The sequence below is a fragment of the Festucalex cinctus genome, chromosome 6 (assembly GCF_051991245.1).
Source record: "Festucalex cinctus isolate MCC-2025b chromosome 6, RoL_Fcin_1.0, whole genome shotgun sequence".
NCBI classification, from domain to species: domain Eukaryota; kingdom Metazoa; phylum Chordata; class Actinopteri; order Syngnathiformes; family Syngnathidae; genus Festucalex; species Festucalex cinctus.
In genome coordinates this window covers 2,584,543-2,601,808 of record NC_135416.1, presented here as the reverse complement: position 1 = coordinate 2,601,808, position 17,266 = coordinate 2,584,543, and the positions used below count along the sequence as shown (strand labels likewise).

Sequence of the window (17,266 nt, the reverse complement as noted above, 5' to 3'; positions counted from 1 at the left end):
TTTGCTCCCTTCCGCTGGGAAATGAACCAATTTCAGGCGTGCACACCCCCCTTTAAAATGACTACACACGCACACGCACGAAATGTAATGGTTTCTGCTCCCGTATGGAGATGATTAATATTTGATTTTTTTTTTTTTTTTTTTAAATACCTTTCAGTTGCTCCAAATTTAGATGTACACTTTTGGGGATGACCTACTAATCTGAATATTTCACAAGTCACATTCAAACACACTCTTTTACATATCACCTGGTCATATTTTGACGTTGTCAAAATGTCAAACAAAAATAATTTTTTTAAAATATGTCATGTCATGTTTAAAAGGGATTTAGATGTTTAGTGAGATAAATAGATTATTGGCTTGCTGAAATTAACTCATTTGATCCCAAAAACGTATAAATATGTTCTATTTTAAATGTTATCAGTGTCCCAAAGACGTATTTATACGTTTTTTATGCTAGAGCATACAGAAGGCTTTGATGCAGCCTCTCAACTGCGCAGAACAGGTGAAGCAATGGTAATTATTACAAAAACGGCCAGCAGGTGGCAGCAGAGAAGAGATCAATCAGGGCCATGTTGCAACAAGCTGTTTTCCCCACTGTTTTAAACAGATTTGTAAATAATGATGAAACTTAGCTATATTCTAATGCTAATTGCTACAAAACGGAAACAGATAAAAATATACTTTTTTTTTCCTGATGAAAGAAGAGACTTTAATCTTTCTTTCCAGGTTTTTATAGCAATAGAACACAATATTCTGTGGTCCTTGCAAAATCAGTCAAAATCCAGTAGCGAAGGGGGTTGCTTCAATGAAAGTGGCTGGGAGTGAATACGTTAACTTGTTTTGAGGGCGTGACCAATGGTGAGTCTGGTTGATCTCCTTTGCTCTGCTGCCATCTGCTGGCTGTTTGAATAACAACTACCATTTCTTCAGCCGTTCTTTGCAGTTGAGAGGTTGCATCAAAGTCTCATGTATGCTATAGCATTAAAAAAAACAACAACGTATAAATACGTCTTTGGGACACTTAAAACAGAACATATTTATACGTTTATAGGAACAAATGAGTAAAAGACAAAAAACAAAATTTGTGCTTGAGCAGAACATTTCAAAGTCTTTTTTGTTTGTTTGTTTGTTTTTGTTTTGTTTTTTTAAATGTGCATTTAAAAAAGCAGATCCATCCTCTGTTTTTGTTGTTTTGGGCAAAGTGACCCGATATCTGAAAGTCAAATAAAAAGGGGGCAAAGGATAATACCCTGAGGTATGCCACATTTTTTTTTTTTTTTTAACACACAGATTAAACGCTTTGCCTGCAGGTAAACGTAATTAATCGAAAGTAAACCAAAGTAAAAGTGTTCCAAAGTGGGCCACGGGGGCTGACCCACTTTCCTGAGCCGAAACTACACATTCTTTTAATACATTTTCATGCCAGTTTAACCAAATAAAATCGACCTCAACAAATAATTTTGTGCTGGACACTTGATTAGCTACCATTAAAAAAATAAAAATAAAAAAAATAAAATAAAAAAAATAATGCTCACTTTAGATTGAAACTTTTACACAATAACATATTTATAATAATTACTGCGCTTTTTACAAGGGCTTTTAACACTTGATGACATTATCGAGCCGAATGAGACTTTACTACGGTTATGTACGTTGCTTTTGTTGTTGAAAAGCGACAGAATTAAACGCGACGCTGAAACGAAACGGACACAAAAAGGTCAACAAGGCGCGTGTCAAAGAGCAGGACGCCGCTGATGGCAATTAACATCCGCCGTGACCTCCTCGTAATGGAAATTTCAATGGCAGAAGGTAATTAAACAATCACATTGCGACAATCTGAGTTTCTGTTGTGTAACATTGTTTTCACTTTGATCTTATGAATAATAATAATAATGGACACTTTGGAAATACAAAATAACTACGTTAAATAATGCGGTGATAATCCATCATTCCATTGTTAGACGACTTTTCATACGCGAAAAGAGGATTTGTTGATTTGGATGCTAGCCTCCAAATAAATAAACAGATTAAAAATTACTTGATTAAACAAACCACTGCGATTATTATTTGAATATCTTTTAATACCCGCCAGATTAGATATTTCCCGCGTGTGCATGCATATATTCTGCAATGCACGAGACACGGGTGTGAAGTTGAGCACACAAACCTTCCCTTCTTCTGATATACGCAGGGTTCTGTGTGAAAGGCAAAAGGGTGTAAATGCCAAATTTTCATCGAGGACTTCACCAATTTTGCGCCTAATCTTTATCGGAAGGAGATTTTCGACACAAGCGCACAAGCCCCTTCCACTCTGTCAATGTCATTTTTGCAGCAAAATCCCACCTTTGCTGTATTCTGTGTAAAAGACGGCGGGATTTATGTGCATGAATATTTTGCCCATAATAAATTTGAGATTTTCATTATTTTTCATGTTCAATTAGTACCTTTAAAAACACATTTTGCAACTTGCTGTCGACCGAAAATGTATCACAAAATGGGCTCAGGTAACCAATCACAGCTCAGCTTGTGACTGTCACATGACCAAACCTAAAAAACAGGTGAGCTGTGATTGGTTACCTGAGCCCCTTTGTGATGTCATTTTCAGTCGACAGCAAGTTGCAAAATGTGTTTTTAAAGGTATTGTAGTTGCAAAATGTGTTTTTAAAGGTATTGTATTGTAATTGTATGTAAAAAATAATGAAAGTATCAAATTTATTATAGACAAAATATTCACTTTTTATTGTTATAATGGGCTAAATAAGGGAAGTATCCCTTTAATGCATGAGCCTTTGGGGATGATTTTAAATGTGATTTTTAGTAGATTTATTATGATATAAACCGGAATAAGGACGTTTGAAAGTGTGTCACGCGGAAGTGACGTCATCTAGCAGCAGCCAATAGAAAAGCACCGTCAGATGACGTCGCCCATATGGTGTTTTTTTATTTTTATTTTTTTTAAATACTGCGCACAAGTAATACACATATTTAAAAAAAAAAAACTAATACTGAAACTAAAACTAATCATTCATTCATGAACTAAAACTAATAAAAACTAAAATAAGCACCCTGAAAACTAATTAAAACTAACTAAATTTAAAAAAAAAAAAACTCAAAATGAAATGAAATCAAAACTAAAATGAAAAATTTCCACCACTATAATAACACTGATGCCGTGTCTCTGCGTGAAATTGCACGCTGATGTTGCATTAACACGCCTTGGACTGGCATTTTTTTGCAGCATCTCCGTGTGACATAGGCTACTTATTTCTGAACTCAACAAAACATTTTGAGTGTTTGTAAACAGACAAATGGCGCTCGCTAATCCGGTGTCAAACGGCGGGATTAGAGGACCTGGAAAGTGATTTTTGGGATTATTTCAGCATCGCGCCGGGATTATTCCTGGGAGATGCGGCTCACGTTCCCAGTGATGGACGAATGTTGATTATGAAGCAAAAGTTTGTTTCATGTATCGAAACAGTATCAGTATTGAAACCGATATTATCAAATGAATGACGTTTCATTGGTTATTTTTTAATCAATGCTAAAAAGCTTTCGTTCGTCTCCCTCTTTTCAGACCTCCCAAGTTTGTCGGACCCCCACATCCCCTTAGTGGCTCGTGAGATCATGCAGCGAATGATCCGCCAGTTTGCCGCCGAATATACCTCAAAAAGCACTCAGGACCCTCCGCTGCCGCCCAACGGGGCCATGAAGGACCAAAGCCTGCCGCCCTGCACGTCGCCGCCGCCGCCGGTGCCCGGCTCGCCGCCCTCGTCCGCCTCCTGCTCCTCGCCGTCGCCCTGCCTCAGCCCCCCCGACGCGGAGGGGGGCGCCACCGCCGCCGCCGCCTCTGCACAGAACCCCGTCCTCAGCAAGCTGCTCATGGCCGATCAAGACGGCCCGCTGGACCTCACCGTCAAGAAGAACATGACCGAGACCGAGACGCCCGCTCAGCAAGGTGAGATGCTTCATTGCCGCGGAAACGCTTTTACTCTCCCAGCAGGATTGCAAAGTTGTTATATTTTAGGGATAGACCGATTATCAGCTGGGCCGATTATCGGCGCCGATATTCAGCATTTTGAGAAATATCGGCATCGGCCATTTTGAAGAATCATATGGCCGATAATAGATCCTTTTTTATTTTATTTTTTTTTTGTGTTAACTTCAGGGAACTAATTTAAATGTAAATGTTTAAAAAAAAGTTTTTATTTTCATTTTTGTCGACTCTGGAAACTCTCTGCACCTTCTGTTTTTGATTGAAATTAAAACTAAGATAAGTAAAAATGTAATACTTTGGATATTTGGAAATTTTGGAAGACTTATTTTTTGTAGAAAATAATTGTTTGTTTTTATTTAACTTTTGAAAGCATGCTACTGCGCCTGGGAGATCCCAGAACTTGTCTATTGACTAAGATTTTTTTGAAAAAAAAAAAAAAAGCTTAAAAATATATTACTAACCCTAAAAGTTGCTCAATATACATGTGCTTAAAAATTAAAAAAAAAAAAAAAAAAAAAAAAGATAAGAGGCTGGAGTTTGTATTTTTTCCAAATTTTGATGTCCCTTTTTAGTGAAAATGAATATCGGCTCCAAATATCGGTTATCGGCATCCTTCACTACTAATAATTGGTATCGGTATCGGGCCCAAAAAAACCTTATCGGTCTATCTCTATTATATTTATTTTTTTTATTTTTATTTTTTTTATTCCAGTCAAATCAAATCGCTCTCAGCTAAATGTCAATGAAAAAGTCAATTAGCATATTTGCGCCAGCCCGCGAGCTTGACTTCATTTGTCAAACAATTAGCATCACTCCAATTTCGTGTTCTTCCAATTACCTCGCGACCCAGTTAATTGATTCCATATTACCACTACCTTGCCATTCACTCCCATTGCAATCGATTTACTCCAATGACGATATTCATCACACCATTTTACAGCTGAACAATTTTGAAAAATAATCATAAGGCGATCTTTTTTTTCCCCTTCAGCATTGCAATAGCAATTTAATATCCAATTTTTTTTTCAATGTCCTCTTCCCATAACACATGCAAGCAATAAATGAAATTTGTCTTACAAAAAAAAAAAAAAAAAAAATCTTATACATAAATGTTTTGGTGTCGTAGGTTAGACTTACGCTTACAATAATAATACCAAAGATATTAATTTACAGTATCCATATCAAATAGTCATATAATTACATGAGTAACTCAAATTCGCTCAAATTTGATTCTCGATAATTACAATATGAGATATTTCCTTCCAGTTATGACAGATTTGTATTTGTTTTCAAATGTTTTATGAAATTTTATTTGTGTTGAGAAGCACTTTTATTTGCACATTATCTGGATGGGAAAAAATATATATTTGACACAAGTTAATGAAATATGAAATTTTACAAAAACCATTTTGAAAGCCTGTGTTGGATATCAGGAGAAATAAAACAAAAAAACAAAGCAAAAATCCCAAAAGAAAAAGTTATTATTGTTGTTTGTTATATAGATAGATTATAATCGGAAATTGGATGTGTTTGTGAATTTTGTTCAAGATGGCGTTTTGGATCTTTCCACGAAGAAGAGCCAGAATGAGCAGCAGGACTTCTCCTCACCACGCGGAGTCAAAGGGTAACGCACACACCTCACCTGTCAATCAAAACACAGTTACGATTCGGATTTCGAACCACGTTTTGAAATAAAGATTTTTTTTATTTTTTTTTGTAACATTACAAAAGTAAATAAATAAAATTACTTAAATGTTAAATCCGATTAAATCAATATTAATATTTCTCAGAAATTGTGCTTCAAAAAGTTGAAACAAAATGTTTTAAGATGTTCAAATTGAAGATATAATACACATTTTTCCTAAAAACGTATGCAAAACGAAGTCATTTGGTGGACAGACAAATGAATGCCTTCCACAAGTCAAAGTATGCTCATGAGTCTTCTTCGCCTGAAGATTTCCGTCCATTTCCTCGCCACACTTATGAGGTGCTCCCCCTAGTGGCCCCACCAAGTAATTAATTGCTGAATAAGTAATGAACAATGGAGCTGTTATAATGTCTGTATATTAACTACAAATATTGTGATACTTGCGTAGGCATATCGATAATCTATCGGAAGACAAAGTATCACGATTTATCGCGATATCGATATATCGTCTCACCCCTAGTGTCAGTCTGTGGCTAGTATTTGAAATTAGACTTTAGGGGGGGGTGCTTCTCCAGTCTCCTGCTCCCAAATGCAGCTCAGGCCCTTAGAACAAGAGTCAGGAACCAGCCTGGAGGGTTTTCAGGGGTCCTGAGGTCCCGAAGACCCCTGAAGGGGCCCCTAAGGCACCGAGCCCCGGTGGGACTCTCTAATGATTCGTTCATGAAATATTCACTCAAGGATGGATCGCTACTACCCCCGCCCCCCCCACCCATGCGCGCTCGCTCACTCAGCAGCTTGATTGCTTTTGTCTGAAACTGCAACATACTAGATAGATGCTATATTAGCAATACATTCCAATATGCTATGTTAGCAATTGCATATGTAAATATGATACATTCGTGGTAACATATAATGGAAATATGCTGTTCAAATTCTCCTCCCGACAAGAGAAACCATTTAACAGTTTTTATGCGAACTTGAACAAACCCTGACGAAAAACATTCGCTACCCTCGTCAACACTCGCAAATGTTCGCCGGAAAGTGCAGTATACAAAAATTGGACATTAGAGTGTTATACAATTAGGTACATTTGTAAATTAGTGGTATAGACATTACATATGGTGATAAATATGGACGTTCGGTGTGGGTCTTTTACCTCCTTCACTGTGTGTTGCGAACGTGGCCTTCCTCTTCCTCTCTTCTTCTTCTTCCTCATCCTCTTCTTCTTTCCTCTTCTTTTTCTTCTTTTGCTGTTGCCGTGGCGACCAGGCAGTACTTAAGTGGAAGCACTTTGCATCTTTCATCTCGCCGCAGACACATTTACATGCTCCCGCAATGCCGTCTGCTCATTTGAACTCCAAAAACTACAAAAAAAAAAAAAAAAAAAAAAAAAAAAAAAAGAAGTCTTAATGGACAAAAATATTGGGACAGGAAGTGGATTGTTCCAGATCTCCTTTTAATAATTTTAATAGGCGTTTAATGGACATTTTTCTTGCTGAAAGTTTTCATCACCACGAAGAAAAAATAAAGAAGAAATGTTGCTATATTATTAGCACATTAATTCGCTCTACGTTTATGTACTGTATCTATCTATTGATCAATCGATATGTCTATCGGTCTGACTGTCTCAAAAGTGGAAAGTCCAGATATTCCAAAACGAGAATACACAACACAATTTTGTCTGGTTCTTTGTTGACTTCGTTCTTAATTGGTTCAAGAAAAAGTCCATGACCGAGTTCTTAAGTACAGTCAAAAGTTTTAAAATTGTTCCTGAACCAGAAGACGCTGTCTTGAATGGTTTGTGATTCAGTTTTAGATTTGGTTCTTGATAAGTTCTTTACTTATTCTTGACTGTTTTTAACTCATTTGCTCCCAGTAACGTGTAAATACGTTTTTTTTTATGTTCTAAGTGTCCCAAAGACGTATTTATACGTTTGTTTGTTTGTTTTTTATGCTACAGCATACAAAAGGCTTTGATGCAGCCTCTCAACTGCAAAGAACGGCTGCAGAAATGGTAGTTATTACACAAACGGCCAACAGGTGGCAGCAGAGCAAAGGAGATCAACCAGAGCCATGTAGAAAAAAAAGCTCAATTACAATTTTGAATAGATTTGTGAAAACTGATGAAACTTAGCTCTCTTCTAATGCTAATTGCTGCAAAACGGAAACAGATAGAAACATACTTTTTTTTCCTGATGAAAGAAGGGACTTTAATCTTTCTTTTGATAGGTTCCATGCTTTTATAGCAATAGAACACAATATTCTGTGGGCCTTGCAAAATCAGTCAAAATCCAGTAAAACAGCCGGGTGCGAACGGGACTGCTCAGTGTATCCAGGTCTCTGACTTCTGTTTTTTTTTTTTTTTTTTTTTTACTTCTTCCACACAGGCACCCCGTCAAGGTGGACCTTTCCGTGAAAGTGGACCATTCCGTGCCAGATGCGGACGAGGACGACACCGTGCTGCCGCGAAGCTTTCGGGACGGCCTGCGGGACAACGTGATCAGCTCCTTCAAGCCGCCGCTGGCCCGCTCGCTGCGCATCAAGGAGGAGTTGCTTAGCGAGAAGCACCGCCTCCTGAGCCAGCCCACCGCGCTGTCATTGGCCAGCCTGGAGTCTGCCGGCCTCCTCAATCACGGTCAGTCGCACTCCCTGCTGGGCCAGAAGGGCTCCTCGTCCTTCTGGGGCAGCAAGGCCCACCTGGAGAGCCTGATGAAGCTGAAGCAGGCCAGCGGGGCCCTGAGCGGGGCCCTCGGGGACCTCAAAGACCTGCCCACATTTCTGGAGAACCATCACAACCACCACGGAGCCTTCTCCTTCAAGAATTCTCTGCTTCACCACCACAATCAAGTCTCCAAGGCCCAGCATCACCATCACGACGCCAAACGGGACCACTCGCCCCCGGTCGACCTGAAGATCCCGCAGGTTCGAGGCATGGATCTCTCCTGGGACTCCCCCGCCTCAGAGCTGTACGGTTTCGGCGGAATTGGACCCGGCGGCGGCGGACTCGGCGAGAACGCCTTGAGCCGGAAGCTGAGGGCCATCCTGCCCAAGCAGAACCGGCGGGGCGGGAGCTTGGGAAGCCTGTTGGACGGCGCGGCGGAATACTGGACCGCCGACTTGGACCACTCCGCCTCCGGGCCGGCGTACTCCGCCTCGGACGCGGAGGGGGACCCCAACTCCAAGCAGCCGCGCAAGAAGAGGGGCCGCTATCGGCAGTACAACAGCGAGATCCTGGAGGAGGCCATCGCCATGGTGATGAGCGGCAAGATGAGCGTCTCCAAGGCGCAGAACATGTACGGCATCCCGCACAGCACCCTGGAGTACAAAGTCAAGGAGCGCATGGGCACACTGAAGAACCCCCCAAAGAAGAAGCTCAAGCTGATGATGAAGATGGAGGCGGCCGGCCCGGAGTTCCCCGGCGACGCCGAGAACACGCCCGCCGTCACCCCGCGCGACGCCGACGCCGCCGGGCCTGCCGAGCTCAAGGTGGATGTCAAGGAAGAGGTGGAACCCATCGAATAATACAAAAAAAAAAAGCGACCTCACCGGACTCCTCCAGAACCACGGGACTTTATTTGTGCCAATTTCCTTTGCAGTATCCGGGCCGAGCACAAACGCAGGGATGAAAAACCAAGACGGGGTTCTCGGAGACCAACCACTAATTGGAGAGCATTTTTGTGGAGATTTTTGTACCCCAAGACAAACGACGACAATTTGATGAAATTTCCTCACGCATGCGGATAATCCCCCAGTCGGGTTGCAAAAGGGCTGCAGAATCTCTGGTTCAGTTCCGGAGTTTCCGGTGAATTATTTTTTTTTCTCCAGTCAATTTCCGTCAGAAGTTACACTGAGCAATTTTGGAAATACTCTTTCCGTGGGAATTAATTGGGAATTCAGTCGAACGGTATCACATTCAATACAAATTTTGGCACGGCCAAGCGATAGCTCGTAACTTGTAAAAAAAAAATTGTGAGTTGGGGGCACTTGCCAGTCAGGGGTCAACTCAGGGCTGGACAGGCAAAAAAAAAAATTTTCTTTAAATCACCTCTGGCATTTTGACTTAAACCAAGTCCGACCAACCCTAACACATAGCTATGCTACTGATATTGACTGATTCAGTTTGGTATCTATATTCGAAATGGATTAATGGATGTGTCCCTCTACAGTCTCGTGGGGTAAAATGGAGGAAAATAATCATGAAAGAGAACTGCATCGACCCCAAAAGACGCCTGCCCACCCGGCGTCTGCCCTGTATGCCAGACGGCCAGTCCAGCCCTGCGTTAACTTACCTAAATGATTTTTTTTAGTCAGTTTTGTACTAAAATATATTTAATAAACCCCGGAGAACCCAAGACCCCTTTTCTTCTATGGGAATTGGGTTTTCCGGGGTGTTGAGTTCCCGTCTGAGAGCCCACCTTCGACTGAAATTCCTGATTCATTTCCACGAATTCACGTTGATTCCCTTGAAGAGTTTCCAATTTTGAAAAATTCACGGAATTTTGCAAGCTGTACCCCTTAGCCCGAAAAACCTTGAAAAACCAACACCCCTTTGCCCCTACTGCTTCTCCGGACCTGAACCCTAAGCTGCTTCTGAACGCAGTCTCTTGGGAACATTCCAATTGGGGAAAAGAGACAAAAAGGGGGTTACGGTTAAAAATAAGAAAAGAAAAGAAAAAAAAAAGATTGGTAAGTGACTATTTAGTGTACGTATGAATCAACACCGTCAAGATTCCTCATCAGGGTTGCGAATCAGAACCCGCCTGCCAGGTAGCCATGATGCTTTAACTGCAAGACCTTTCTTTCCTGCCCGTGACGTCCCGCCGAGTTCTGCGCGGAACGAGGAGACACACAAAAAGTCATTCAGGGATGCATGTTTGTGAGTTTTGTGACAAACTACTGACTGGTGAGATCATTTTTTAATTTTCTTTCTTTTGTGTTTTTTTGTTTTGTTTTGGTTTTGCTTTCTTTTGCACTACACTTTGGGTCCGGCGCTTTGGCGGACCAGGTTACCTCGGCATTGTTGCCCCCTCGCATCATGCACTTATTACGGTCCGTCTCGCAAGCCGGGTCGGAGAGGGCGGCCCGCCGACGCCGCTCGCCTCGCCAGATCCGAACGCGGGATCGGTTGCAGCGGCGCCGGCGCCACCTCGTGGACCTCCATCGGTGTCTGATCGCGGAAGGCCGTCGCGGTTTGTCGCGGGCCTTTCGGGATGGGCGTCAAGCTCGGCTGCTATCCACACGAAGAGCCCGCCCCCCCCCACCCCGCGCCTATGCTAATGTCTTAGCTGGGCCTCGGCTAAACCGCTAGCTTAGATAGCCTGGGCTTGGCCAGGACACTTTGCTGATGTTTTTCTTTCCTCTTTTCATTTTTTTTCCTCTTCGAATCAAGCTCAACTAATCGAGTTCCTCTCCATCCAATTTCAAGTTTTAAAGGCAGTTTACTACGCTAATGTGCATTTATATAAAGGGGGGAGGGTGGGGGCGGGTTCATATGCAGTGGGGGCGTGGGAGGGGGTTAGCTAATAGTCAGATGTTAATATATTATAAATTATTATGACTGATAAAAGCCAATTGTTTCTTTTCTGCTGGTTGTGAACTCAGGGTGTAACTGAGACGTGGCTTTCAAACGAGACTACTTAGCAAAAGCAGCTAGCGGCGTAGCGCAGCGGCTAAGCTTCTCCCGCCGCACATTGCGTCGTCGCAACTCCCAAAAAAACAAAAATAACACAACACTCCCAACTATCCTACTAACTAATACACATCATAGCACTTTGGGACGTGAAAGGTTGCGCATGTAGCCTAGCTTTTCTCTTTAGCGCAGAGCTAGCGTTAGCGCGCTGAGACACCACTTACGCTGAGGGCGACGTCGCTGAAGTGGTTTTTCGCAGTTCCGCGCTGACAAAGAGGCGGGAAAAACATCCCTCAGAGGATGGATGGAAAGAAAAAAAAAATGCTTTTGTTTCGTGTCTTTTGTACGGAGCCCCAAGAATGAAACGGGGGAAATTATTGAACTGTGGCCCCAATGTAGACAACATGCTAATTTGGACGCACAAAATTTCACAGGTTCTAGTCAAGGTGTGTTGCATATGCTTAAGCAAACGTCCAGGTTGTTCATCGGAACGATAGCAAACACACAAATCAGTATTTGGTGTACACAAATTAGGCATAACGTGCGCGAAATACTCATTTGTGACGACAAAGTCGGTATAATATGCACACGAAATACTGCACAAATGAGTAGAGTGAATATCATTGATGGACAGACGAGGAAGCAAATGTAACACACCAATCTTATAGGGAAGTTTGTCGTTTCTGATTAAAGTGAGCTGATGTGGAAACGTCATTAAATATACAAAATTTGTGTTTTGTACGTATTTGGATTATATCTATATCGTTGGCTGCAATTTCAATGATTTCCCATGTCATGTCTGGAGCTCTCTACTTTACCGTGTTGGCTTATTTCTTTCTTTTTATTGCTCAATGTTGTACCAGATGCTGCCTGGTGAGAGATTTCTTTTGAACCTGACAATTCACTCCTCGAAAATGTACTGTAACGAATGTATTCATTTGATTGTTTTCCTTTGAAAATGGCATGCACCGCTTCGGTTTGGGGCTGATTTGTTGATGGGGTGGCGCGATCCGGGTCCCATCGGAAATACTTTGACCCCCCCCCCCCCGCCCCCTCCCCCGCCGTTGAGACAATTATTTAATTAGCACCGCTCGCTAACCGTTTCATACAATCGCTCTGGCGCGGCTCGATTGGCAGGCACGCGCAGCCGACGAGAAAAAGACGTCCTAGCATGAAATGCATCCACACTTTGAACAATGCCGAGCATTGGAAGTGTCTAAAACAAGGTTCCGACTCGCGACCAATCACAGCTAACAAACAAGTAGGCGTCCATTTTGGGTTTTTTTTTAAGCATGTAGCATGAATTTGTTTTTAAAAAACATAATTGGCACTTATAGGCACGGACTTCTTTTTTTTGCATAGAAAAAATAGCAGCACTTAACACTTTTTTTGGTGGTTTAAAGCACATTACTGCAACAGCAATGTGCGAAAATAATTTGTCGTATAACCACAAATTAAATCACTTAGGTGTATAAAGGTAACTGTACAAATGTATTAAATGAAAACAGTTAAACGTCAAACAATTATGAAACTGAGAGCAAAGGTGACTCGTTGAATAATTACCGTAGGTGCTAATAGACCCTTCAAGTGTGACGTCACGTTTAAGTACGCCCCTTGCGGTGGGCATCAATGCGAGTGAATTAGAAAACAATCAGTGTGATCTAAAAAAATAGGTCAAACACTTGATAAATCAAATGCTATGGTGAACTTGTGCGCGGCCAACGAATGGCTCAAAGGTAGATGAGATCGTTCTTTCGGCTGCCGGCAGTAATTCTCAACCAGGCGGAAGACAGCGAGGAGTGAACACTTTATAAAGTGGCAAATTGCCACTTTATAATATGACGAGAAAAAAAGTGGCAAATTTGCCACTTTATAATTTGATGAGAAAAAAGTGGCAAATTTGCCATTTTTTAAATATGAGGAAAAAAAGTGGCAAATTTGCCACTTTTCAATATGATGAGAAAAAAAGTGGCAAATTTGCCACTTTTTAATAAGACGAGAAAAAAAGTGGCAAATTAGCCACTTTTTAATGATGAGAAAAAAAAGTGGCAAATTTGCCACTTTTTAATATGATTTCTCGTCATACTAAAAAGTGGCAAATTTGCCGCTTTTTTTCTCATCATATTGACCCCGCCCGCTAAAAGAAAAAAAATAAATACGCCGTCATAAAAATGTCTTCTAAATAAAATAAAATAAAATAAAATAAAATAAAATAAAAAAAAGAAAGAAAAAAAACCCTCCTAAAAAAAATCTACCTTAATCCCCACCCAAAGTAAAAGAAACTCCAGTCTCTGTTGACTGCTCCAACGTTCCAAGAGCCAACTGTACTCGGGGGGTGCATGCCATTTTTTTTTTTTTAAGTTATTTTTTTTTCCAAATGTGGTCCGACCTTGTTTTGTCACAGCACCAACAATGTCCTCCTCACGCTGCGTGCCACACGATATGACGGCAGGATCAATGTAATGTGTCGGCGACACGCTGGCTCTCATGTTGAATGTAGAAGAGAACGGTAGCCTTCAGTACTGTAAACGTCTCAGGATGCAGCCGGCGGGATGAGGGCAGCAATATTAGTCAGTCGGGATTTAAAACAAAAAACGATAAAAAAAAAAGAGGCGCGCACACACGCAACTACCTGAAGCAGATGGACATATTTATAGATTATATGAATAGAATATGAAATATGATATATGGACCACACGTTATACCTCAATCTCACTCGAAGGACTTCTTTGCCGTGCCTCGTACTTTGCTGTATCCTAGCGACGGGAAACGTCTTTTTCTTTTTCTTTTTTCTTTTTTTTTCCCGCCGCTAGCACTGTTTTTTTTTCTTCTTTCTTTTTTTTTTTTTTCTAGTCGCCGCCCCCTCTTGCTGAGGGCGAGGTGTCAAGTGTCTGACTGACCAATATTTGCCACCCTACCTCGTATTTCTTTCACACATACAAACACACAAGACAACCTTAGAGAAGTCGTGGTGCGGATCCTAGCGGGACACCTAAAAAAAAAAATAAAAAAATTTTTTTTTTGACTTTTCGTGGTCGGGTTTCACCTTCCAGGGTGACGAAAACCGACACCGCTTTTTTTTTTTTTTTTTTTTTGCCGGACTTTCTCACCCGAGGAATCGGAGACGGGACGCTAAATATGACGGTTTAATGTTGTGGGTGCTTGGCTCAATCGTTTTCTTGTTTTGATGTTTTTGTCTCCGAGACTGCCAGAAAAAAATAAAATAAAATCGCGCAAACCTCACAGACGCCACGTTCGGCCGCGCCGCCATCTTGTCCACGCCCGTTGTGGTCGTTTTCCTCTTGTGGTTGTCGTGGATACCTCAGGTCTGACCACTGTATCGAAAGCAGCTGATTGTACAATAGCAACACGCGCGCCAACCATGAAGAATCAGGACTTTTAGTGCCGCTACTTTACAGATTTTTATCCCTTTTTAAGACCCTTGCTCCCTTCTTGTCAAGTTGTTGTTGCTTTCCTTCTTGAGAAAAAAAAAAAAAAAGTTTAGAAAAAGTCAGGTTTGCTGTGAATACGCGCCGTCGTATTCCCTCGAGCACAGACGCAAACACACACGTACACACACAAACATGCACGTCAGGTAGCCATATGTCGAGTGGGCGGATTCAGACGTTTAATTGCGCGTCTCCGTTCCAAGAACGGTGGTGGGCGCGCTTGCTCGGTTTTGTCAGCAGTGCCTCTGTGAACATCTTTTTTCCTTATTTCCACAATTCGCAAACGTGGACGCCGACCATCCGTTGTAAAAAAAAAAAAACCAACAAAAAAACGTTTTTTTTTTAATGGACTTCAATGACGGTCATCTCCCGTTTATTGCGGTGAAAATCTGTCATAGAGAGACGAGCATCTCCTTTTTTTTCCCAGTCATTCAGGACGGTTCTGATTTGAATCCATTTTAATCTAATAAACCCAACAAAAATGTATTTAAAGGTTTCATTTATTCGAAAACGATCCCTGTGCAAAATGTTCAGACAACACTAATGTATACCGATTCTAAATCAGTTTTAACGTAAACTTAATATTCAAAGTTTGTGATTAAATGAAGTAGTTGGTCGCTATTGAAAACTCCATTTCACGATTTAGCAAATTTTCAACGATTCCATTTTTAAATGACGATTTCGTCAAATGAAATTGGATTTATTGTCCAGCCCAAGTAGAGACCATCCTCTTTCTTTTTTTTTTTTTTTTTTTTTTTTTTTCTTTTCTTGATGACATTGTGGTCTTTTTGCTGCTTCGTTGTGTCAGTCCGTCTTAATAGCTAACAATCATCAGGGGTGATTTGACGCTAATAGAGCCTCTCAAACCTGGGCGGGCGGACGCTCGGGGGGGAAAATGTCAAAGCGATTGAGCGAGCGATCGAGGCGGCTAAATGCGGCGCTTTTAAAAGGCCAAACGCCCCTCGGGATGACGGCTTCGGACAACTTTTCGCTCGGAAGTACAGTTGGCGAGGGCAAGTCTGCGCGTCCCTCTTGAAATGGCGGCTTTATGTGATGTAAAGAAATAAATAAAAATGAGATCAAGGTAAATCATTTCAAAATCTTTGCTACCATTATTGTGAGTCTTTTCATGAAGGGAAGTCAAAAATGAACAATTGAAATAATGTAGTAGAGATGTGGCTATTGTTTTTTAGGTTTGGTTTATTCTCATGGTTGATTCCGATTCGGGTTAAGCTCGGGTTGGGTCGGGTTTTGACTTTGTTTGGATTGGAGCTCATTTGACGTTGGGGTGGGTGGAAAAGTGCTGGACATTTTCTCCCTTCTCCAGAGGGAATCGAATCGACGGTGTGCTTGGCGGAGGTCAATGTGACGTTTCAGGCCAATCCGACGCCATCCGCGGTCGCTTTGCTGACAGCAATCAAGTCCATTTAGTCTTAGAAATAGCCTACCTGGAGAAGTTGCTCTGGCAACCCTTCCATATCATGCCCCACCCCTTCCAACCAGGGGGCGTGGCCACCTCAAGACGGTGGCCGGCGTTCTCACCGACCTCAATCCCTGAAGATTGAGTTTTGGTGGTAATTCATCGACTCCGCCCAGTTTTGATCAGATAAACAGTAAAGGGCGTCCATCCCTTTCCACCATTTTACTTCCTGGATATTTTCACAGAGGCTTTGTTGATTGACAGCTGCCATGAACCTCATGTAACGTGACGATTCAGGCAGGATTTCGGCCGTTGCGAATGTTTTCCGGATGTTTCCGCTTAACTCAGAATCTTTGAAAAGCCTTCTAGCGTCATGTTTTTGTTAATTTTGTTGTTGTTGTTTTACAGCCAAAACGTCTTTCAGTGCTTTATAAACCGCTGCGATTGTACACGCGTATACATCATACGGCACAGCTCACCTCGTGTAACGTTCCCAAACGTTAGGAAAAGCTGCTCCTGAAGACCAAAAACATAAGCGACATTTGGGAACATCTCAATGAGTTTTTTTTTTTTTTTAATGTGCAAATAAAAAACGAAAGTATATGAAGAAGGAAAATGGTGAATACCTAAAAAAATAATAATTGTGATGGCAAAATCCAACCTCATCTTGTTGTCAGCTTTTCTGATCCAAGCTTAAGCTAAAAACGACAAAGACGACATCATCTTTGATTTGAATTCACGTTTCCCCGCATGCAATATTGCGCCCATTTTGTTGACGGGAAAACTTAAGATGAATTTAGCGTATACGGAAGCGGGTTTTCTTCCGTCAGTGTACCGTATTTTCCGCACTATAAGGCGCACCTTCAATGAATGACGTATTTTCAAACTTTTTCAAACTTTTTCCACGTTATGCATCCATTAGATGGTGCTGCGCTAAAGGGAATGTCAACAAAACAGTCAGATAGGTCAGTCAAACTTGATTAATAGATTACAAACCAGCTTTCTGACAACTCCCTTCACTCCCCAAATGAATAAACAGCCGTTTTATTATTTTCTCTGAGGTAAAGTATTCGTATTAGCTAGCGATCTAAGATGGCGGGATCTTCTGCGCATGCGCGTCACC

At 41.5% G+C, this 17,266-nt stretch overlaps 1 protein-coding gene across 1 annotated transcript in view; it reads left to right on the top strand.

The window, feature by feature from the left end:
- Positions 1-12,293, top strand: part of lcor (ligand dependent nuclear receptor corepressor) — a 57,133-nt gene extending 44,840 nt beyond the window's left edge. The window contains exons 5-8 of the mRNA XM_077525403.1: positions 3,578-3,958; positions 5,546-5,621; positions 8,033-9,149; positions 9,242-12,293. Of these exons, the coding sequence (XP_077381529.1) occupies positions 3,578-3,958; positions 5,546-5,621; positions 8,033-9,149; positions 9,242-9,271 (1,604 nt within the window). The 3' untranslated portion in view covers positions 9,272-12,293. The remainder of the gene's footprint in view (positions 1-3,577; positions 3,959-5,545; positions 5,622-8,032; positions 9,150-9,241) is intronic.
- Positions 12,294-17,266: the final 4,973 nt, after the last annotated feature.